At 36.1% G+C, this 25,222-nt stretch overlaps 2 protein-coding genes across 3 annotated transcripts; both read left to right on the top strand.

Moving 5' to 3' along the window:
• Positions 1 to 380: 380 nt before the first annotated feature.
• On the top strand, positions 381 to 4,071 carry LOC109103116. The gene is made up of 3 exons (XM_019116456.2): positions 381 to 1,097; positions 2,210 to 2,336; positions 2,505 to 4,071. The coding sequence occupies exons 1-3, from the start codon at positions 538 to 540 to the stop codon at positions 3,243 to 3,245; spliced, it is 1,428 nt and encodes a 475-aa protein (XP_018972001.1). The 5' UTR covers positions 381 to 537; the 3' UTR covers positions 3,246 to 4,071.
• Positions 4,072 to 5,436: 1,365 nt separating this feature from the next.
• LOC109103685 (polypyrimidine tract-binding protein 1-like) lies at positions 5,437 to 25,122 on the top strand. Of its 2 annotated transcripts, XM_042734483.1 has the most exons (16): positions 5,437 to 5,545; positions 6,055 to 6,105; positions 7,417 to 7,447; positions 13,543 to 13,603; positions 13,697 to 13,869; positions 14,935 to 15,081; positions 15,629 to 15,784; positions 16,569 to 16,679; positions 17,296 to 17,473; positions 17,572 to 17,652; positions 17,752 to 17,897; positions 20,438 to 20,471; positions 21,239 to 21,331; positions 22,066 to 22,282; positions 22,366 to 22,443; positions 23,143 to 25,122. In XM_042734483.1, exons 1-16 carry the CDS (start codon positions 5,538 to 5,540, stop codon positions 23,273 to 23,275), a joined length of 1,698 nt encoding a protein of 565 aa, XP_042590417.1. In that variant the 5' UTR covers positions 5,437 to 5,537; the 3' UTR covers positions 23,276 to 25,122. The 2 variants fall into 2 exon arrangements, with proteins under 2 accessions (XP_042590417.1, XP_042590418.1); XM_042734484.1 differs by lacking the exon at positions 6,055 to 6,105 and having other exon boundaries at positions 5,523 to 5,545.
• Positions 25,123 to 25,222: the final 100 nt, after the last annotated feature.

Raw genomic sequence — 25,222 nt, 5'->3', positions numbered from 1 at the left:
GAACGGGGGAAAAGATCACAATTTCCATTTCATGATGACTTTAAATGAGATTTGATTATAAAGAATTCCAATTCTTGTCTAGTCAAATCTTAGAAATATCTCAAATTATATGTTTCACTATTGAGAATTCAAAGTGCAAATTATAGTTACAATTTCTAATCGTCAAAACTATATCCGAAAATGTTGTTTATAGCTTAAATATATTATGACTAGTCAAGGAGTCAAAATTGCAGAACAGACATCTGGATTTTTAACTAGTCAAAACTAAATCAAGGCTATTAAAGCCAGAGGCATTAAATGGCTTGCCGGCTTGCCATATGCCTGCTGCCTACGTATTTCCCCTAAATTCTCGGTGTCTACACAAGCTTCCGGTACAGTATTCACCGATAGGAAGCTGTGTTAGTAGTTAACTCTTTCTGAAATATTTCGATTAACTATTGATCACAATCAAATTTATATATTATTACATTATATCTATATCAACTACAGTGCTATACCATTTAGTGCATTATATTATTAAAATATAACGTTTTAGTAATGAGTTCAAAAACCTTTAAATATCTTCGTCGTGAAGGTGCATTGTCTCAATATTGCTGTGTCCCGTCCTGTAAAATGTCCTCAAGATTTAATTCTGTGATTAGTTTCCACAGTTTCCCTTTGAACAAAGAAACACGCAAAAAGTGGCTTCAGAATATCCAGCGTGAGGACTGTGAGGTCAGTCCTAATATAAGAGTATGCAGTCGACATTTCAGGACTGATGATTTTATTGAGCAATCGACTCCCACATCGCGCCGCCTGCTGAAGAAGGGCGCCGTGCCCACGCTGTTCACGAGGAGCAGCTCACCAGTGCGCACCGGGTTATGGAGGAGAAGACGCATCCCGCCTCCTTTAAAACAAGATCCTGTGCCCACGGGCTTCCAGCATCAGGAGCATGATTATTGCTCATCTCTCGTCCAGGATCATCTGGAAGTGGATGAGACCGAAGTTCTCCGAAAGGAGTTCGAGCGCCTGAAGAGGCAGGTTGCGTTGTCTGTCCTTCAGAGGTTTTGTTTGGGGCGATTTGCTGCATCTGACGATGACATACGGTTTTACACTAGGTAAGATTTAAAACCAAAACAACTTTTCAAGTTTCATACATGTTTCCATAACTTTTTCATGCTTTAAATAAAACATGTTAATTTAAGTAGCACTCAAGTGATTGTATTGAATGTGCACTAGTGGTATACTTCAAATAACTACAGCAACAAAAAACAAACCTGTACTTGCAGATAATATTAAGAAAATAAAATGCCACAAGTGTACTAAGAGCACATTTAAATTACTGTTTCTTAACATAGTTAGGAAGTTCACTTCATATCGCCTTTTTTACGCTTTAAATCATTGTTCTTTTAATTTTTTTTTTTTTTTGTAATGGTTTAAGGAAGTAGGTCTATGCTTATTTTGATTTGTTGACTAACTTTGATTCTTATGAAAAGTTTTTAATGAAGACCAGATTTCATTTGGATCTTTTTTTATAGACAAATCTTAAAAACCTTTTCTAATAATAATATTGTTGTTGTTGTTGTTGTTGTTGTTGTTATTATTTTAAAATATGGTTTATTTGTTTATTTATGTTTTATATTTTTCACTCCAGTCTTGCCTGGAATATAGCTGTGTTAACTAGCATGGTGCTAAATTATATTATAAAATATATAAAATAATAATTAATGAATCAAATACATGACATACAATAGAATGTCAATAGAAATTAGTGTATAAGGTATGTTTAGTTTACCATAAATGCTTGTCAGTACATTTTAACCATATTTTAACAACAATTTGTTTACATAATTTATGAAATTACATACAAATGTGTACTTAAGTCCTACTTTAGTGGATCAGAAAAGCACTCTTAAGTTCATCTTATTGCATTTAAAATAAATTAAACTGGTTTTTCATTTAATCATAAATAACATACAATTAAGTGTCCAGAAATCCTTACATTCAGTTTGCACGTAAGTATATTCTTTGAAAATTTATTATTTCTTTAACAAGTACTTACTAAGCGTATTATTTAAGTTTAAGTATGATAAATTGTACTTTTTTTAACAAGGGTTTACAAGACTTATATTTTAGTACGCTGTTAATAAAAAAATAAGCTATAACTTGGTTGTTGATCATCACATTTGTTGTAGTGTATATTATCTCAAATGCCCCACATTTCTTATAGATTTGCAACTTACAACCACTTGATGGCGTTCTGGAGACTCATTGAGCCCGTGTCCCACAACATGTTTCGTGTGACCAGAGTCAGGACAGCTACAGTGAGCGAAGCTGGAGCATCAGGCAGTACATCTGTAAATAATTCATTTATATGTCATCTAATATTAATTTATGATGTTGTTACATACAGATTTGTTTGTGGGGGGGAAGAGAGACAGATATGTTAATGCTACCAATATTACTTTCTTTACATAAACATACATTATATGTTTAATAGAAAACTTTCACAATTTTGTTAACAGCGTCAATCCATGCAGCCCATAGATGAGTTTTTCCTCTTCATGGTCCATCTCTCAGTTGGTCTAACAGAGAGAGATCTAGCCCACAGATTCAATATCTATCAGTCCGCCGTGAGTCCAATCATTACAAGTTGGGCCAGTTTTCTCTACGCCATTCTTGGATCTGTGCGCATCTGGATGTCTGAGGAGGCGGTCAAGGCTCACATGCCAAAGGAGTTTCAGAACTATCCAGACACACATGTTGTGATAGACTGCATAGAGCTGCGTTGCAAAACACCAACCTCTCTTCTGCTTCAAGGTGAAGGGTCCCACTGCACCTACAAGGGTTTAATTGGCATGGCACCGCATGGTGCAGTCACTTTTGTGTCATCCGTGTGTGCAGGATCTGTCAGTGACAAGGAGCTTCTGAAGCAGTCTGGGATTGTGTCATTCCTGAAACCTGAAATGGCCATTATGGTCAAAAAAGGTTTTTTTATAGACAACTATGTACCGTGCAAAGTTTACCGACCTTCCTGTCTGCTAAAGCAGGAAAAGATGCCAGCTGAGGAAGTGAGGGAAACTCAGTCCATTGCTCAGCTCAGGGTCCACATTGAGCGTCTTATTGGCAGGGTGAAGCAACACAAGCTGCTGGATACGGTCATTCCTCTCTGCGACACCAGGACCATCAACCAGCTATACACTGTTGCTTGCCTCCTTATAAACTATCAGAATGGCCCCCTGTTAAAAGCATGGGCAAATGATTAAAGACTGAGCAAATGATTAAACACCAGACAAAACACTGCTGTTGGAGGATAGATTAAAGGACTGTAATGTAAATGTATAGATAAAAATAAACATGCAAATATAAATAACTTTGATACTATGTTTCTGCATGCATGTAAATATAAATAACTTTGATACTAAGTTTCTGCATGCATGTAAATATAAATAACTTTCATAGTGTTTGTGTAAACAAAAGATTTTATAAACCTTTTCTTGTATGCCACTGTTATGTAAACGTAATTATAAAAAACTTTGATACTGTGTTTCTATAGCTAGTTATTTATGTTTACAGTGGAAAAGTTTTATAAAGTTGTTTATATTTTTACAGAAACACTGGATCAAAAAGATAAATTTGCCTATGTAACTTTTATACGATGTGTCTGTAAACATGTAAATATAAATAACTTTGATACTGTGTTTCTATATGTTTACAGTGGAAACGTTTTATAAAGCTGTTTACATTTTTACAGAAACACTGGATGAAATATATAAATGTACCTATGTAACTTTTATACAATGTTTCTGTAAACATGTAAATATAAATAACTTTGATAGGGTTTATGTAAAACAAACAAAAACTTTAGAGTGTGTTTTTTTTTTCTTACACCACTGTAATGGAAACATGCAAATGTAAATAATGTACGGAAACAGTATCAAAGTTATTTATGCAGTTATTTTCCTGTATGCCACTGTAATGTTAACATACACATAACTTTGATATGAATCAAATATCTGTATTTTATGTAAGTAATAATTAATAAAAGAACTGTGCAGTGTTAAACTACTTTTTTTTTTTACATTGCAAGAAATAGTCAGCCAAAGAAAAAAAAAATAAATCAAACCAGTCTAATCCTGATAAATGACAGACACATGTACCCTACTGTACCTTCATAATCAATTATTTCCAATTCGTTATTTTTACAAAACATTATATATTGAAAACAATACAAACAATGATTGTATTCTTTAACTCTGAAAGCTTCTCAGTTAAGGCCTAACTGATTGCTCGGCCTCAACCCCCTATTATTTACCTGCCCAGGTCATGTGATGCCTTCAGTTGGCTACCTTGGAGACAATGAGTCTCAGTTTCTGTTGTGGCCCCCCATCTATTATTTAGATTTAAGCAGGTGCGGCACAGGGGAAAAGTAATTTCCTGAGTGTGACGAACAGGTAATTATTGATGATGAAGTTACCTGATTCCAAAGATCTCCATGTCCCATACTCCTTCTGGACAAGACATTTAAAACATTTACATAGAAACCAGTTTAGTTTAGTTTAGTTCATGTCACATATGCTATATCAACTTGATTTCTATAAAAGAAACCTTTTTTTCATAGTATGCATTTTCTTGGATACAAGATGGTTTCACAAAACCAAAACTATTTTGTCTATGAACAGAGTGAAATGACAGTAAAAACTCTCCTCAGCCAGGTGGTCACAAGAGACTCCGTCTCACTCCAGAGACATCAAGGAGATCACGGGGCCTTTGATGCCAGAGGCACTTAAATCTAACTGACAGCAATCCAACTAAATAAGGGTCTGATCACAAGACTGTGTCTACAATGTGTAACAACAAAAAGGGCCATAGGTTATTTTGTCTGAAATGCACTAGATGAAGTTTGTCCTTCATCATTGGTTTACTTTGGCCAGTATCAGTGATGCTGAAACTTTCATGCATTTCATTTACACAAGCACTATTATTTTTGTATGTTGTGGAAACAGCAATCAAGTCACTAGTCAGAAATAATAGATCTCTGCTACCACTGCAACCTGAAATATTAATGGAGCTGGTTATATTAGCTTTCAGTTTGTTGTTGTTGTGTCTGAAAGGTATTGAGGACTTCTTTAAGAAACTATGAACTATATAAAAAAGTGTATTCTATTAGATATAATAATAAATAGATATTAGATATCATACATTTATTTCATTAAGTAAAGTTAATGTTTTACTGACAATGTAACACGTTAATGCTTTGATTGAACAAAAAATAAACCGGTTTGCAAAGTGACCCGTTTTTCAGAGACGCAGAACAATACTGGGATGCGCGACACGCAGTTTCTCCCTCCTCAACTGTAACCGCCCTTTGCTTTCAACTCGTCTTATCCAATCACAATCCTCCTCGTGTCTCGCACTCCCACTGTTGACCAGGCTTGACCAATCAGCGAGCTCATCGCTGAGGCTCCGCTCAACGCACTCCGCCATTTTGTATCGCTTTAAGAAAACTCAGCCAAGCAACAAAGTTGCGGATCAGAGCTGCTGTTCCTCGGAGTGCAATGGACGGGTAAGTGATGCTACGTTACTATGAATGGAAAATAAATTGAGCTAGCCGGGCGATAAGCCTTGAAAGAACAAAACCATACCGTTATCAACTGTAATGCATTTTTGTTTTTGTTTGATTGGACAGCGCGAGAGCTCTCAACACTAGCTGCGGTGAAGCAAACCCGTAGTTTAACCGTGAATCGGCTTTCTGTCTTTGTTAAACACATTTTGTTTGTTTTTTCCAAGTTTGCCTGTTTTATTAGTACGACGTAAATCATAGTTCGAGTTTTGCAGCCTAAATTAGGCAGTTTTTCAGCAAAACTAAAGAGACTTCCATCGCATCGAGAGGACTTGTTGCGTATATGCAGTGATACAAGTTTAAGTAGAAAGAGTAAAGAACAACATTTGTTTAAAATTCACAAATATATAGAAACAAATCCCAAAAGTTATGTTATTCTTTCCGACCAGAAAACTAATAGTAAAGTGATGCTTCTGTTGTGTGATGGCATTGACATCTTTTTCCCTTTGCAGCCGCCTAGAGACTGAACTGTATCCTTTGGGATCAAGTTACGCAGAATTAGAGTAAGTCCATCTGAAATTTTACAGCTCAGATTTGTTTTTTATTTTATTTTCTTTACAACCCGCCCACAGATTACATTTATTTAGTTGATATATTAGTAAAATATTAGCATGCTAAGGTGCATCGCTTACAGAAATCGCAATGGTTGCCATAGTTTCCACGTAAACACAGTAGTTACTTTAGCGATTTTAATCTCCTGAATATTATTCATATTGGTGTACCTTGACTCTTTTTTTTTTAATTGTTCGAAGCACAAGTCCTTTTTAAACGTGTTCAGTTAGGGTTTATTGCTAGAGCATTGCAAAAATATGGGTTTTAAGGTAGACTTGGTAATTTTGGGTTACAAAATGGCAAACCAAATATAGCCCTAAATAAAAAAAATACATGGAAAATAAAACAGCTTTATAGGGAATTCAACTTTCTGAGTTTGACACATAATTTTCTCAAATGCATATCCTAAACTAAACAAATATTTACATTTTTTTTTAGTCTTTAGTCGCTATTTGCTAAATATAGTCATCTAGTGGTGGCTAATACCACATAGTGGTAACCATTAATGGTTGAATGAACCAGAGAGACGCACTGGACATGCACCATATAAGATAATACACAGAAACTAAAACCACACCCAAGGTATTTTAAAAAAATGACCCCAGTCCATAGGGTCCTCTCGTTTCAGCTCTCACACCTATTTGCATGAAGGTTTTTTCCCTCTTGGGGTAGATGTATCAGGACTTTGTTTTGGTACACTCGTTTTTTTCCTTTCCATTGTTTCAAACATAAAAGCCTTCATGCTGCGCCGTGTTGATATGAGGGCTTTTCAAAGACCGAGCCAGGGGAGAGATTCTGGTATTGCGTTTACCGAGAGTTCATGTGAAACAGGATGTGGGGGTTAATCTTCAACCATAGACTGACCCAAAATACCACTCATATTTCTCGCTCTAAGGGAGATCTGTGGGAAGGAACTAGATTACGCAGTCTAGCTGCAATCTGCTTATTCCTTTAATGGGAAAAACATCTAACCAACATGAGCCAAATGAAATATTGAACTCATTAGCCCCACTTTAATATGAATTACGGTTAATATTTAGGCTAGGATGAGGATATTAATTTCACGAAATGGGCTGGATTCTTAAATTACATTTGAGACATCTTTGCATGTAATGTTTTTCTTTGCCTTTTGTTTCATTGGGACTGTTTTAGACAAGTGCATGGGGTCAGAATGGTTTTTGTTTTTTAAAATTCATGCATTTTGTTTATGGTTTCCTGCTCTGATCTTTATTTTTGTCTGCCATTTCTGTTTTCTTTTGCAGCGTCGTTCACGATATTGCAGTTGGTACAAAGGTAAGAATCTTATTTTAAGTCCTTCGGTCACTAGGACATGTGCTGGACAGCTTGGGTTGGTTTAATGAGAGCAGATTGTTTTGCTTATCTTTCTTTAACTGTTTGTGTGCCGGGACTCTCTGTATTGAGAATTCGTATGGCCTTTTGGCGCTTTTCCACTGCGTGCTTCGGCTCGGCACAGCTCTGTTTGGTTTGTGTTTTTACTGCAGGATAGTATCAATTTAGAGTGGGCAGGATTATTCACATGTCATTGTAGTTGCTTTTTCATTCTGTGTCACTCCATCAAGCGCTCGCTGGATCTGCTCCTCAAGTATCAACGAGAGAACCGTCTGTACTTCCTCACCAGACCACGAAACAGCCATTTTTTGGTTGTTAAAAAAAGGTGCACTCATCCAAAACAGTTGCGTTCGATCTTTTGTGCTGATTTGATCTGCTGTGGCTCGTGTCGCAAGTTCAGTGACGCAGATAGTGACAATTCTCTTCGGCCAATCAGTGATCAACAGAGTGTACACGTCACTTTTTGTTAATGGTACGGTTCACTTGGAACCTCAACCGAGGTAGTACTGAAAAAAAAGTACCGGGTACTGTACCCAGTGGAAACCCCCCCAAAAAAAGTGAACCGTACTGTACCGTGCCGTACCATGCAGGGGAAAAGTGCCATTTGTGACTTCCACACCTCATGCTATCACTCCTTCCAGACATGATTCATCCTGGCAATAATGGGGTGAATCATTTCAAAGTAAATCTGAGATTTGTTTAAACGAGCACTATGGCATCATACCATGCCACATTGTGCTTCCTCAACTTTTTATTAACTCAAAGTTAGTAATTTCCAGAACAGATTCTGGTTCATAATATTTGGCTGTTGTGAAACCCATAGTTAAAAAATCCTTAACTCGCTGCCTGGATCAGCCTTCACGAGGCCACAACATGAACACTCCCACTCATTCCCTCATTAAAGATTATTTCCTGTGGTATGTGGCTAGTGAGGAGGGACCCACAGGATGTAGAACAAAAGCTTGATTCATGAGGTTCATTTAGGTTAGTTACTTACATGCTTTAGGTCATGCAGTAACTTATACAGCACGAAACCTACAGTCACTGCATTTGTCGGAGGATTACCACAGTACAGAGATGGGCACTGTTTCACTGTTTTTTTTGAATGCTTATTGAAAATTTTGATTTTGAGAGGTTTCCTAGTTTTGGTTTTGAAATATCTGTAAGGGACATTTTTTGTATTACGTACAACATGAACATAAAGACAACATGAAACTTCATTCAGAACTAATTTTACTTTTGTAACATGAAATAGGAGATTTAAGGTGTTGGCTAGGGCTTGATTTCATACACTGAATTGATTGGTTTGTGAAAGTGAAGTGAAGTGACGTGTCACATACTCAGACTTTGTGCTCTGCATTTTACCCATCCAAGTGCACACACACAGTAGTGAACACACACACACACACACACACACACACACACACACACCCACCCACCCGGAGCAGAGCAACAACTATTGAGCTTGATTGAATAAAGGTTTGCTAAAACAAAAAACCTCCTAACTAGCTATTGGTTAAAATTACTGTGGCCTAAGTGATGTCATTCGCAAAGTAAAGTCATTTTAGAGCATTTGCATTTTAATGAAAATAAAAGAGCGGAATAACATGCAGCAGTCATTCACAAAAATGAACAAATTTCATGTTAATTGGTAACACAGGAAGCTTAGCATCCTCATGTATTTGGCTAATTTAAACTGCAAATTCGCAATATAATAATGTTCCACATGTTTGAGTGAAACCAAACATGGTTTATACAATTCCTATTGATCTTGAGCAATGGGCTATATTATTGTTTAATTGTATTTTTCTATAGCTGCACACTGCCTTTGTTATCCACACAAAATGCCTTTTCTTTATTTAAGGCATTAAAGGTATTAATTAATAAAAGTAGATGTTCTGTTGTAATTTAATGTCTTAAAATTGGTCATCAGATGTTCTGACTGTTAGATGATCTTCAGGTGACAAGCATTTTATTGTTTCGGCGCACTTTCTACCTCAGCCTAATGATTGATCCTGTTTCAGAGACATTCCTTAGAGATTGGTTTTGGCTGTTGATATGACGAGATGAATGCAGTCTATTCATCAAATGCAAATATGTTTGCCTCATCACTCAGCACACACATGTAGCTCTTGTGTTTGTTCAGCAGTGCTGATCAGAGGGAAGATGGCGGGGGGAGGTGCTAATGGGTCACATGTGGGTTCGCTTGATGCTATCAGTCTCTCTTTCTTGTTCTCTTTATCTCATGAAGAATGCAGGTCGATAGCTTGTGGGTTACAGCAAGCCGATGATTCGCAATAGTCCCAGCTTGTTTTAACTGGAACTATTGTGGATTGTCATCTTGTTAGATGGAGTTTAAATTAGCCCAATATATGAGATTCTGAAGCTTTTTAACATGAACTCATGACATTTTTGCCTCTTCTCTGTTCGGTTTTTTGTGAATGATTGGTGCATGTTATTCTACTATTCACTATCTTTGATGTAAATGTAAATGCAACATCCACTAAAATGACTTTCCTTATCTGATGACATCATCTAGGCCACAATAATGTTAACCAATAGACAAACAGCCATTTAGAAGATTTTGTTTTAGCAAACTTGCATTCAGTCAAGCTCAGTTCTTGTCTGTTTCACAATTCAGTCAGTTCCCAAGAAGAAAATCTCATCAGATATCCTGTTTTATTCAGATCTGAAGATGATACTTAATGCAGAACAATGCTAGTTTGTAGTGTCCAGATGTTTATATGTTAAAGTCTGTTTAGAGTCATGGACAATTACTATTGCTATTATAGGGCAATTCCAGCGTTATGGATGTGACATTTGAACTCATAATGACAGCTAAAATAAACTTCTTACAGTATTTAAATTGGCAATGCATATTCTCAGAGCAGCCAATCTGGAGAACTGACAGGCAAAATATATTGTTCTAAAATCTATTTAATCTGTTGTGTAAAATAGTCTTTGAGCTGTCAAAACCTGAGATAGAATCACAGGTAACACGAGCGAATTAGAGTGCGCTTGTTTCGAGCCTAAACGAATTAGGTTCCTTGTGCACTTTCAGGATGCCTACTAGAAAGTGAATACTATATAAACACACAGGACAGTCACAGAGGAGTTATGTTTTTATCATTGCCATGCCGCACGCAGAAGGAACATGTCACGTGTGTTTAATTTTTCAATTTTTTCTTTTAATGTAACATCCGTAACGTCACGTCCATAACGCAAAATTAAAGTGTTTACAAGTAACAAAAGTGCGTGAAGTATTCATCACATGATACCTTTTATATGAGTTAACATTGCACAGAAACTATGAATATTTTTGCATTAACACTGTGTGTAGCATAAACGTTATGCACGTTACCTGGCCCTGGAATTCAAAGACGCATTTAACAAGAGGCTTGTAAATTTATAGAGGTTTGCTGTTAAAGTAAGCTATGTGTACATAATGGATTATCATTCCCTTATTAATCAGGAAATTGCCTACTAACATTTTATTGAAACATTGAGTCTATCGGTTCACTTTCTTGAAAATATTATAACACAGGCTTTTTAAAAATGCAGCTTGTATTAGCACACACCTTGTATATGATGTAATAAAACAGCAAATATCTTTAAAATTTTGGTGAGTGGTTACATACAATAAAATATAGACCTACGTGAACATTTTAAGAACAGGTCTGTTTGTGTGTGGCCAGCTTTTTTTTCATGGTAAGGATGACCTTTGCATGGAATTGCCCTATAACGTAAAACTGAAGTCTGGATCAGTGCTCATAACCTGTATGGTTAGTGTGGTAAATGGCTCAAGTTTGAACAGTAATTGTGGGTGAAAGGCACACCTGGGCGTATGGAGATAATGGGTCTTGTGTATTCAGTTCTGGGTTGGGTTTCAGTTACCTGCAGCGCAGGCACAAGGTCTCCATGGTGAGTGCATTACAATCTGAGCTGCTGTGTTAACAACCCCATTTTTTTTATGGTTTGTTGTGAATTGTTGCAGTCTTCGGCCCTCCCCCTGTCTTTCACACCTTTTAATTGGTTTAACCAAGTATCATGCCACACCCAAGAAAAAGTTAACATAACAGGTTCAGTGGTAAATTCTATCAGCGGCGTATGTAGCATGCTGTTCGGTTAACCATAGAAAATAGTTTCAATTGGTTAAAACATGTAAAATTGTGTTTTTGTTGTGATGCACTACTTTGTGCACCGGGAAACAGATTAGCTGATAATTATTTAATGCTATGGCTGATATTAAATAAATTAAAAATACGAGGCACACAAATGGATATTGTGGCCTCAAATTAAGAACTTGTTCACACCATTTCACATTTTATTCATTAATTCCCTCATTTCAGTCAAATTGTAAAGTTGTGTAAATTTATTCCGTAGTTTCAATGTAGTGAAATTGTGACCACATTGTAGTAATTTGTTCCATTGTTTTCATATGGTTAAAACGTTAACCACAATTGAACTAAAACCAAACTTAATTCATGGCATTTTTCAGTGTTTTAAATGCTTCAAGGTAATTTAGGCACTATAATGTACAATATGAAATAAGGATACTTGTATTGAGATTTTCTCAAGATTTAACTGAATGTTAGAAGGTAATCTGAAAATAAAAATAGAGGAAATAACACACATAACAATATGTACCTGTCTGCATAGTACTGGTTACATTGAACAAAGCAAACTTCTCTAACTAATTCTGTGGGTAACACAAAACCTGAAATTCATTTGACTAGAATAGTAGTCCAGCTGCTAAAATGATAATTTAGCATTATTGTTATCGCATTATTGCTATAAACATCGCAGGCTTGTTGTCAATTCATTGGCAGTATATGGTAACAGGCAACTGAGCAGAGCTGTAAACAAGGTTTCTGTATAAAGCTTTAAGTTCCCAGTTTAGCTTGTTTTGCAGTAACCCTTTGAACGATCGTTTCTTAGCTTAGTTTGCTGTACCAGATGCTTGTTGTGTAGCCACCCCCCTCTGGTCTACATCTGGTTTTCATTGAGTCGTTTGACTCTGGAATTTTAATATGTGGTGGGCAGGCCTGTGTGGTTGCATGGAGTTTCTGCTGAATACACTTAATTCACTCTTGCTTTAGTCATACACACATCTTAATCCAGCCATCTTTTGTTGCTTTGTTTGTCTCAATTGTTGGGACAAAGACGCATGTTATTTGCAGAACTGTGGTTTATTACTTTTGTTAGTCACATGTAATCTTGGTTTAATGGGATATTTTTTCCAAACCTCTATGAATTTCTTCCGCTGAACACAGAAGCAGATATTTTGATGTTTTTAAGCATATGGATAACCAAACATTTGCTGGTCCTTGCTGACACCAAGTCTTAACTGTCTGGTTACCCACGTTCTTCAAAATATCTGCTTTTATGTTCAACAGAAGAAAGAAAATTGTACAGGTTTTGTTGAGTAAATGATGAGTTTCCATTTTTTTGGGTGATCTCATCCTTTAAGCTAGGTTGAAATGTGGTGTTTGATACCATGCACAGAGCAGAGGTTTAGTTGTATAAATTTCCTGGTCTTTCACATAGACATGTTCCGTCCTACTTTAAATCAAAGGAAAGTGTGAAAGAGCAAATTCAAGATTCATTCTGGACACTCATTCCTCCTGGTTGACGACCCGGAAATGTAAAACTGCCCCTCTCCCCATGGTCTTCTGAGATCTTGCTTCATAGGTTTCTGGTGGGGGATGTCTTGTGGTCGATCTCTGACCCCACCCACCCGTAAGGCTATGCTGTTTGCACAGGAAAACTGAAGGCAACATTGTCTATTTCCTGCGTTCGGAGTTTTCTGATGTAAACTTGTCCTTATTTGGACATCCCACTATCATTCTTTCCTTTACTGGTTGTTGTTGGCATTCCGGTGAAAGGTTGGATTAGTCTACCATAGCTTTTTTTCCTCTTTACTTCAAGTGTTCTGTTTGTAAACCTCGGAACTGACTGTCTAAACTTCATAAAAATGACTGAAACCTGTTTGACCTGGAGCTTTTAACTTTATTATTTCTTTTTTTTTTTTTTTTCAGAGAGGATCTGACGAGCTGTTCTCCTGTGTTTCCAGTGGGCCCTATATCATGAGCTCAGCAGGTAGGATCTGTTTGCTCTTGACTCATTATTTCCTTGTTAAATGGGTTTCGTTTTGTCCCAGCAACCCGCCCTGATCATCTGCTTTCCACACAGCCAACGGCAACGACAGCAAGAAGTTCAAAGGTGACATCAGAAGTCCTTGCGCCCCTTCCAGAGTTATACATGTCCGCAAGCTGCCCAATGACATCAACGAAGCAGAGGTCATCTCCCTCGGCCTTCCCTTTGGCAAAGTCACCAATCTGCTCATGCTGAAGGGAAAGAACCAGGTATCATTCCCTCTCCATTTATCACACTCTTAGAATTTGCTTGTGAAAGGAGACAAGTTGACTTAACCTAGCTGTCTACCAAAAATGTTTTGATTTTTCATATATGTAGTAAATGCTGTACTTAAACCGGAAAATATTACTGCTGTCCCCAATATTTGTGTGCTTAGATATTGTTTTTGTATTGAGTAAAATGTGTTTACCTTAGCAATATGTTAACATCAGATTGTAGTATTTCTTTTGCTAGACATAGTTTTTTATTGTGTTGCTAAAACCATTAAAAAAAAAAAAAAAAAAAAAAGTATTATTTGATATAAAATAAATAGCAACTAAAATAAAACTTTTGCAGCTAGTTCCCATGGAAATGTTTCTAATTTTCATTTTCATCTAAAACCAAAAAAAACCTGAAAAATATTGAAAACTATATAGACATAAAAATGAATAAAATGACAAAAATTAAATAAAACAAATGAATCATACTATTAATAAAAGCTATATGTCGAGCCTAACAAAATTAGAATTTTTGAAAAATGAATACTTTAAGACATTTATAATTTTAGTAAAAAAAAAAAAAAAATGTATATATAATAAATTGTCCTTTTGGAAAACTTGGGGAAAAAAAGTGTTTATATTTATATAAATCTATATAACCACAAATTTTCCACAAATATATTAAGCATCACAACTGTTTTCAAAGTTGATAATTAGAACTGTTTCTTGATCAGCAAATCAGCATATTAAAATCATTTCTGAAGGATCATGTAATGCTGAAGGCTTGAGTAATGATGAAAAATCAGGTTTGCACTACAGGGGTAAATTACATTTTAAAATATATTAAAATAGAAAATCCACTCATTTAAATTTTAATAATATTTCACAATATTACTATTATTTTTCTTTTTCTAGTTTTTTTGGCCAAATAAATGCCATCTTGGTGAACAAAAAAAAAAGACTTAAAAAACATTATAGAATATTTCTGTGACATGTAGTTTGTTTAGCTAGAAGTGTTTGTGTTCATATGCATTTTCTGGGCTTAAGGCAAATTGCATGATCTGCATTTTTGTGCAGGCTTTTTTGGAAATGAATACTGAAGAAGCAGCTCAGACGATGGTTACTTACTACTCCTCCGTAACGCCCGTCATCAGAAATCATCCCATCTTCATGCAGTACTCAAACCACAAAGAGCTAAAAACAGACAACTCACCGAACCAAGTGGTATGTGTTTTAAATTCTCTCAGCCAGCACATGCACCAAGTACAGGGCTCCATGTGGCTTCAACACACATTTCTGACATATTGATTCATTTGTAAATGTTTTCACATAAATAAAGACAGCCGAATTTTATAACGATGAGTTATTTGCAGCAGCTGTGCACTGGATGATTGATACAAGTGGAGGGTCTGATTTGCTCTCTTCTGTGCATCTTGTTTTTAGTTGCCGCGTTTTCCACACTGCCCGTTTTCCTCTCTAAACACAGTTTATATCCCACTAAAGGGCCTTTTGCTGTGAATTCCACAGCTGTAGCCCATCAGCGCTCATTTGGAGGAAGGCTTAATTTACTTTGCTTCGTTCTGTTTACGTAAACACAGAAACATAGCTTGCAGTGTTTACTCCATTTTGTTCAAAATAAGATGTCTACTAATTTCACTCATGCATTTTCAGACATAAAAATGTGCATATGGATGCATAGGTGTAAAATCAATAAAATGCAATAAAAAAATGGTCATTTAAATATAATATGCATGATTTTTGGTGTCTACAGAGGGCACAGGCAGCACTGCAGGCGGTGAATGCTGTCCAGACAGGTAGCATGACTCTAGGTGCCGTTGACCCATCTGGTTTGACTGGCCCCAGCCCTGTCCTGAGGGTCATCGTTGAAAACCTCTTCTACCCTGTGACCCTAGATGTCCTGCACCAGGTATACACTTGCTCTAGTTCCTTTCTTACTAAAGAGATAGTTCACCGAAAAATGAAAATTGTCATCATTTGCTTACTCTCAGCCATAAGGCTTTGGCTAATTTTGGTAACACTTTGAAGTCTTTATGTATAATGCATTATACAGGTATTTGTAATGTACGTTGTAATGCATTTTGTATTTTCAGTAATAATAACCATTAAAAATGCATTATAATATTTGAAGGTTCTTTGTCGTGTTTTAATTATAACTGTGGTTACAATTATTCATGAGATAATACAGTGCATTATAAAGTGCATTAAAAGGCATAGTTAATGCATTAAAACTAATTCTACAATGCATTATATAAAAGGCTGTAAGTAAAGTGTTAACAACATTTTCATTGAGACCTGAGACATTTCTGTCCTTAAAAGATGCAAAAAGTTCATAAAGTTGTTGTGAAAGGAATAAATAAGTGGTTTAATCAAAGAAATGCGATCGCTATATATGATGAATGGATTTAATTTCGGTTTTTATTTGCATCTAAACAATTAATAGACACGCATACAATGAGCATATAAGTGCATAAGCTCAAACAATGCCTTCATAAGCAGTTTGGTTATCTGGACTTTCAATGGAAGGACAGAAACCTCTCAGGTCTCCTTAAATATCTTAATTTGTTTTTCGAAGATTTGGAATGACATAGCTAAGTAAATGGTGACAGAAATTTTATTTTTATGTGAACTATGCCCTTAACTGTTGGCAGTTATGGTTGTTCAATACTAAAATATGTTTGGTTCCTCAACAGATCTTCTCTAAGTTTGGCACTGTGCTGAAAGTGATCACTTTCACAAAAAACAACCAGTTTCAAGCTCTCCTCCAGTTTGTTGATGGCCTGACGGCACAACATGCCAAGCTGGTGAGTAGCGCCATCTATCAGTCACAATCTCTAATAACAAGTATTGAATCTGTTTTTCATCAGAGAGTGCCTGTGCATGGTTGCTAGGTTGAGAAGATTTCGTTAACCACTGAGCAGAAAATGTATCGATTGGGGATGTATCAAAAGCTCTGATTGGGGGATTTAAACTCATGAAATCTGGTAACCGCAATCATAAAAGCTTGTTGAGGCTTGTTACCAATGCAAGATAATGCAAATGCCAAATTAAAATATGCTTTTGGGATAAATAATCAGCGGGCAAATATTGCAGATGATTATGCTTTATAAATCAAGAGAAACAGAAATCGTGACCATGATTAAAATGCGATTCATCATGCAGCCTGAATAGAACCAGCACTGACTTGAGTTGAATAATAATGGCACTTATTGTCTTTTAGAGCCATATTACAGCAGAATCTGAACTGTCTCCATAGTTGAGTTTACATAATTGATTCTGCTGTTTATTGGTGAAGCTGATTTGACATAATCGGTATTGTATAAAGCGGTATAGAAATAGGTGACTCGACTTATGACTTAGTAATTCACAAACTGTGAAAGAATGTGAAAGTCTACATTTAAAAAATCTCTCTTTCCTCAGGCTCTAGATGGACAGAACATCTACAATGGCTGCTGTACCTTGCGTATCAGCTTTTCCAAACTTACTAGTTTAAATGTCAAATATAATAACGACAAGAGCCGTGACTACACTCGCCCGGACCTGCCAACTGGGGACAGCCAACCCACTATTGAACATCACGCTTTGGCTGCTGCTTTTGGTACAAAAGCCTGTTAAATTACATCCAGCAGACTCTATTCTTAACCACATTCCCATTCTGCCTGTCTTAGAAAGTCTAAACATCCTGGTATTTTGCAGCTACTCCCGGGATCATCTCTGCCTCACCATACGCAGGAGCGCACGCCTTCCCTCCAGCTTTTGCTATCCAGCAGGCTGCAGGTACGAGGGCACACAGCTCGACTCTAATGCCTTCTGTATTTCATATTTGTCTGAATTCTTGTGTGTTGTATAGCATAAAATTAAATCCATCTTGAACAGGGTTGACAATACCTGGGGTTCCCGGAACCTTCGCCTCACTGGCCATTCCCGGGGCAGCGGCGGCCGCTGCAGCTGCAAGCAGACTGGGCTTCCCCGTCTTCCCCGGCACCCACTGCGTCATGCTGGTCAGCAACCTGAACCCTGAGGTTAGCAGTTCTCAGTCTCTGACAGACCTAGAAAGTGCTCAAGATTTTGAAATATTAGGTCTTTGAGGATTTTTTGTTGTTGTTGGATGTCTGATGTTACTATTGTGCCATTATGTTCTTAATAATCCTTAAATTTTATTCCTCTTATGTTTAATTTTTTTTAATGAATGAGAAATGCATCACTTGTATCAAATGTAGAGTCACAATGGCAAAATTTCAGTAGTTGACCACACTTGTTTTATATTTTACGTTTCAAAAAATTTTTGGTTTAAATAGTAATTATTGAAATGAAAGCAATGGTATCACAGCAAAACTAAATGGAACGCTTTTATTGAAACAAAGTGTAATTTTTTTGTATTTAATTTAAATTAATACATTAGGAATGGCGCCACAACAAATATTGGTATAAATATTTTTAATTAAACCACATTAAACATTTTTTTTTTAAACAAGTTATTTTTTACATTTATAAATTAACAGGTAATTTAAATTGAAGCAATGGCACCACAACTAAAATTTACAAAATGACTTTTTTTCTTAGTTTATAATGTAAAAATGTTGATAAAAATATTTCCAATTTCAAAATGACAATGGCACCACAAAATAAATACTGGTGGAACACTAGTAGCATTAATATTAAAAATTTTAATTGAAGTAATGGCAATGTCAGAAAAAGAATCTAATTAAAAAATATAAAAATTATAATTTATATTGTATTTTAAAAAACAATTGGTATGACTATTAATACTTAATGTAATATTAAAGTGCCCCTATTATGCAATTTTTACGGTTCCAAATATTGTTTTGGGAGTCTCCTACAATAGGATTACATGCATGCAAGAAAAAAAAAAAAACGCTTTCGTTTTCTCAAAATATGCATTTAATATCACCTCATTTTCCAGCGATTCTCAAACGATTCGTTCGAAGCAGTTCAAAGATTCAGTCTCTCTAAACCCCTCCTTTCCTCTACCGTGTAAAGCGGGCCTGGTCTGTTGTGACTGGTCTACTACGATTAAACCACGGCCGTACAGCGTGTGTCGGAAATGATACGTCTGTTTCAATAGTTCTGTATTTTGAACGCTCAATAAAAAATATAAACATCTATTATTTATCATACTTACAGGTTATGATTCAGTGGAGCAGCTGGTCCAAATAAACAGCATACTGATCCATCTCTCAACAGCAAGTGTTTTGTGAATCCTGCGTTGAACTGAGAGATTAGAGAAGCAGTCGTCAGTAGAATGATGTGTTTGTGGACAGGGTCAAGTTGTTCGCGGCCGGCCAATGTAGAACATAGGCGTGCATTATGCAAATGCGTTACCCCATGACATGTAGCCGTCACGGAAGTGGGATTCGAATTACTAGTGTGACGCCTTTCATCTGTTCACTGCATGAAAGGCAATATCGGAAATGGCGTAATGGGGCACTTTAATCGTTTATTTAAATTAAAGCAGTAGCACCACAGCAAAAACTAAGTGAACAAACATTATTTTCTAAGAAAAAGTACATTATATATTAAAATGTAAAAATAATTAAAGCAATGGCATGTAGCCAGTTTAACTGAGTCAAATTAACAGTACAATGAATATTATAGACTGATGTTGTTACTTCTGCAATACTGCTCAATGTTCCTTTAAATTTAGTGCATATATGATCTATTGTCCCTCAGTAATTGCAGTACTCAGGACAAAAAGCCTGTTGCTTAGTGTCCAATAACCGAAGCTGTGCCTCTTTATTCGCTCAAGTGTCCTCAACCCTTCTACAGTGCGTTGTGTCATTTCTTCCTCTAACATCCTCAGGTTTCGCATAAAATGATCCCATTCAGTTGAGCTTCATTCTTCTTGTTGCTTCCATTTGAATATGTTGCTGCTTTACTTCACATTCCACTCATCTCCTCCAAAAGACCAAATTGCATTTTCTGTTGGTCTGTTCAGAAGATCTGTTCTTTTATTTGTATTTATTTGTAACAGACCATCGGAAAGTGCGTTTACACATTGACATGAGCGCATTGTTTACTACAGTAACTAATTGCTAAAAATTAGCTTGTAATGCTGGTGTTAAGTTTCTTTGTTAACTTTAGCACTATATTTTGTATTTCTTTATGTATACTGACCTTGTTTTTTACCTCCCTTTTTTTCTCCTATTTCTCTCCCTCCCCATTCCCCTCATCCCATTGCTCTTTTTTTGTTTTGGAAACCTCGTTCTCCTTTGCCATCTGGCTGCACGCACCATATGTCTCCCTCTATTCATCTGATCTGTACGAACAATTACACGATTCAACATCATCCCACAATCACACACACACCCCAACACACACCCACAAACACACAAACACAAATCTCTCTCTCTTCTATCCCCCCCCCACTCCCTCCCCTCTCTCTCCGCTCTCAATCCATTAACCATCTTCATGATCCAACCATCGTTTTTCGCCATTTCCCGTGGAACTGCCTCGCTGCCTCGGATATGTTGAACCTCCACTCTGCCTCCGATCTTTACCTGTCTCTTCCTCCTCCGCTGCCCCCCTCTGCTGTCCTTTAAAGAGAGTTACGCCCCACTGCCTCTTTATTCTCTTCGGTATGTCATCCTTTAGCATCTTTTTTTGTCACTCGTTTGTTCTGTTCTTTTAATTTGATTTGATTTCCTCACAAGGCATCTGTGAGGCCCGATTCTTTGAGTGCCTCGCTTGTTTTCTGCAGTATTTGGTGTGGTGAGATGAGACGCGTCATGAAAAGCTGCAGCTTTCCTTTGAGCACAGATGGAAGGCTGCAGCTTTTTAATGACGGAACAAAGCAAATTGGCGCCTCATAAAATGTTGCATGCTTTTGAAAACTGTTCCTCTTTTACCTTTTTTATTGCATGTCTGTGGAGTTTAAAATACTTGGTTAATAGTCAAGACTCCTGCTGTTTTATTAGTTCATTCTTTTTTGGGTTAAAAACATTTTCATCCCCTCAACTTTTTATCTTTCGATTCTTATTTCAGTCAATCCGTTGAATCTGTTCCTCAGGAGATCGAAAAACAAACTAAACACATGTTGAAGTTTTCTAAACTTTTTGAACTCTCCTCTGAACATTTTTTTTTTTCTAAACTAAGATTTTTTTCAGTCTTTTCTTTAAAGCAAGTTCCTTTTCGCTTGAATAAACCCTAGTTAGACACTAGTAATAATTTTATATAAATACATATATTTTTTGTACCTTGAAGAGCATGTGATGGTGTGATATAATGGAGTATCTTGATTGTGAACTGAAGTTGTTTTATAGCTCAGGCTGGTTTTGATGAGGTGTGTCTTATCATAATGTACTGCATATATTTGTATCTGACATCATACCGTTTCTCTTTGTAGGTGTATATGGGGATGTATTGAGAGTTAAAATCATGTTCAATAAGAAGGAGAACGCTCTCATACAGATGTCTGATGGGACACAGGCTCAGCTTGGTAAACAGCCTTAAAAATTATTACAATATGCTTGCAATTGAGAGTTTGTGCCAGTTTGAATTTTTACAATGTTTTTAAAATAAGCCTCTTATTTTTACCAAGTCTGTATTTATTTGATTAAAAGTGTAGTAAAACAGCAATATTATTAAATATTACTACAATATTAAAATTTATTTTAAAAGTATTCAGTGTTGCTATATATATTATTATCATTACATAATAGTTATTAACATTTATTTATAAACAATGGTGAAAATTGTGCTGTCTAAATTTTTTTCAGGATTATTGAATAGAAAGTTCAAAAGAGCAACATTTATTTTCTTTTTTTTTGTAACGATGTAAAAAAACCGCATCCTTGCTGAATAAAAGCATTTATTTCTTTCACAAAATGTCATTGATGCCAGTTGACACTGCAATAACTGGCTACTCACTATATTCGCTTATTGGAAGTGTTGTAACAGTCTCTTCAGTCTCTCATCAGAAATGGATGAGTGCATATTTCATGATCAGATTGTACTCTTTTATTTATTTATTTTTTATTTTTTTAAAACCACTACAACAATGATTCACGATGAACTAACAAAGGAAACCAGACCAGAGGGCTATCAGTCATGCTGTGCTTTATTGTGTTATACTGATGGATGTTACGGGAAACTAGGGCGTAGAATGATGCACACTGATACACTTGTAGTTCAGTATTTGTTTATTTCTATATGTATACATTCATATTTCAGCAATGAGCCATCTAAATGGGCAGAAGTTGTACGGCAGGCCCCTGCGCATCACGCTGTCCAAACACACGACTGTCCAGATGCCACGAGAGGGACATGAGGACCAGGGTCTCACCAAAGACTACAGCAACTCTCCTCTCCATCGCTTCAAGAAGCCAGGCTCCAAAAACTACTCCAACATCTTTCCTCCCTCATCTACCCTGCACCTGTCAAATATCCCGTGAGTTTAAACACATCAGTGTCTTGTTTTTCTATTAATTTAAAAACCCAAATATCTCACATATAACTTGGTCTCTGTTTTAGACCCTTGGTTGTTGAAGATGATCTCAAGATGCTCTTTGCTAGCAATGGTGCTCTTGTCAAGAACTTCAAGTTCTTTCAGTAAGTGTGTGCAGTTTGTGGCATTATCATACTGTGACCTTTATGTAGTATAACATAATTTAAAATTATTTATGCTGGTAATCACAGCCAGCAACTGATAATGTGTGTGTGTGTGTGTGTGTATGTGTGTGTTTAAAACTTTTGTGCACATTTCGCTTATAGCATTCAAATTTTTTTTTCTTTTTTACTATTTTTAGTGTTTTAATTGTTTATTAATTTCTGTATTAGTGTGTGTGTATAAAATTCAATACAGAACTTTTATTTTACAGAATTTTACAGAAAATGTATCTGAATAATTTTTATTGGTATTTAATATTTTATTATAGGCAGATTCATCTCTACATCAGAATTTTTTAATTATTTATTTCAATCATCTTACGCGGTTGTGTCATTTCCTAATGTCATTTTTGATTATTGTAATAATTTTAATAAATGATTAAAAGGAACATAATTTGTGAGCCATTTAAAAAAGTCAGATCATTTATGTGATATTTAGTTAGTTTACTTTTTATTATTAGTTAATTTATTTTTTAATTTAGTGAATGGTTTTAAGTATTTAGTAAATGGTTTTTACTTTTGTTACCTGGTCATTTGGAGTTAAAATCGGCCCCAACAGTCTGTTGATTACTGAATTTGTCAGCACATAAATTTTATATCAGTGTATCCACAAGAAATACTAACAAATTCATCAACTTCCAGGAAGGATCGCAAGATGGCTCTGATTCAGATGGGTTCAGTGGAGGAAGCGATCGAGTCCCTCATCCAGTTCCACAACCATGATCTCGGAGAAAACCACCATCTAAGGGTTTCTTTCTCCAAGTCCATCATTTGAGACAAACACAGCCTAGAAAGGGCTGGAGTGGCCAGTCATTTTAAACCTTAATGAGTCTTAATCACAAAGCTCACTTCCATCATTCCATCATTCCATTGTTTTATTTAAGAGGCATTTTTAGTGGATATTTACGTATATTTTTTTTCTCAAGGTTTTAGAACGGCTGTATTATTAGTCGGGCCCGAAAACATCATTATAACTGTATGCATTACTCCATCTGTCACTTTCAGCCTATTTCAGGCTTCAGAAAATGATTTCTGTAGAAGCAGAGATGAACCACTACAGGCCTTTGATTCCATTCGTACCATTTGTGCCTTACTGCTTCAGATCTCCAGAACCTTAGTCAAACATCTGCAACTAATGTTTGCAAATCTGCAGTTTACAGTCCTTTTCGTGCCCTCAGGGCCAAACATTCATACACACATGGGTTATTTCATCAGGCTGATGGTACAGGCCTAAAACTACGTATCTCCCGGTAGGGTTGTACTCCTCATATCCTCTAGCTTTAGCATTTATACTGTATCTTTAGACATAGAATGTTTACAGGCATTCCCTCCTTTAAATTTATGCAATTGTTTGTGTATAAATCCAATAGTGTTGTCTAGATTTGTATTGTTTTTATACTGTGGGCCATTGCATGTTGGCATCATTAACCGCTGTCCGTTTATTGTTTGTCCTATATTATGCATAGATGTTTAGCGTCGGGCTTCGTGTTGTTGTGTGATATAGTAGATTATTTAAGATATTCTACTTAAATGCCCCATGTATTTTATGTATTCAGGCACCTGTGTGTACACTACAGCTTGATACCAAAGCCTTTCCTCCGTGTACCTTCGTAAGGGACATCCTGACACCTTTTAGCTTCACGACAAACGGCGTGTACAAACAGGTCCTCTCAGATGGGCTTACGTCCGCCTCTCTGTGGAGAACGGTGTGATGGAAACAGTTCAGGTGAACTGGGATGGCCACCAGATATGACTGATAATCAGCACACCTGCTGAATTGTGCACGTCACATAATGCCAGTCTTAACAGATGGCCTTTAGTGATCTCTGTAAAAAGAGCTGGGCCTTTATTCTCCAAAACTGAAATCTGACAAGTGCCTTTTTAAAATAATGTCTTTGTTGACTGAGAGCAGTCCATCCTTGTGACATTCCGCTGCATTAGCTTTCAGAAGAGTTTTATAAAGGCCTTAGGAAGGATGGCCTAAGTTTGACATTCGGACCAGATGATATACTGAAAATCTTTTTTTTTTTTTTTTTTTTTTTTTTTTTTTTTTATATATCATATTCTCAGCAATGTTTCATAGTGGATTGAGTTATTTTACTATTTTTAATTTTACATTAGGTTCTGTGTATGGTGTTTTCCCCCCCTTTGTTACATGTTTTACTGTTTGTATGGGACCAATCAAAAAAAAAAAAAAAAAAAAAAAGGTGGCGCTTTAAAGAAATCCAAATGCTCCCTGGGATGTAGAAAAAAAAAGTTTTTATCATATTGTTGATTCTTTACAGTGGCTGGATAAAACCTGATTATGCATCCTTGCACAACATTAAAAACCCTCAATATACAACATTGATATATTGATCCATGCCTTCGATTATAAAGTGCTTTTTCTTATAGTGGACAGATGAGGTGTAAATACTATTTTTGTATCACAATGTTAAAAGTCACGGGTTTATATCCGTTTTAAACATGTATATTTTGATTACAGCTATGGACCATCAGCATGCAAAAATATAGTTCAGTATAAAATGGTTAAAATCAGGATTCCACTGTTTTCAGTCTTTATCTTGTTCTTCATGACATTCCTAGTTGTACTTTTTGCCTTCAATAAATATGTTTACTCAAGTCTGAGTCCATGACGTTTATTCTTGTGTCAATAAATGAAGAACAGCTGAAACCGCAGGATTATTACAGAAATCATGTAAACATTACGCAAACACAAATA

This window comes from Cyprinus carpio, chromosome B11 (assembly GCF_018340385.1).
Source record: "Cyprinus carpio isolate SPL01 chromosome B11, ASM1834038v1, whole genome shotgun sequence".
Lineage (NCBI taxonomy): Eukaryota > Metazoa > Chordata > Actinopteri > Cypriniformes > Cyprinidae > Cyprinus > Cyprinus carpio.
Note: the sequence above shows the minus strand (reverse complement) of the source record. Positions and strands in the feature narration are given on the sequence as shown.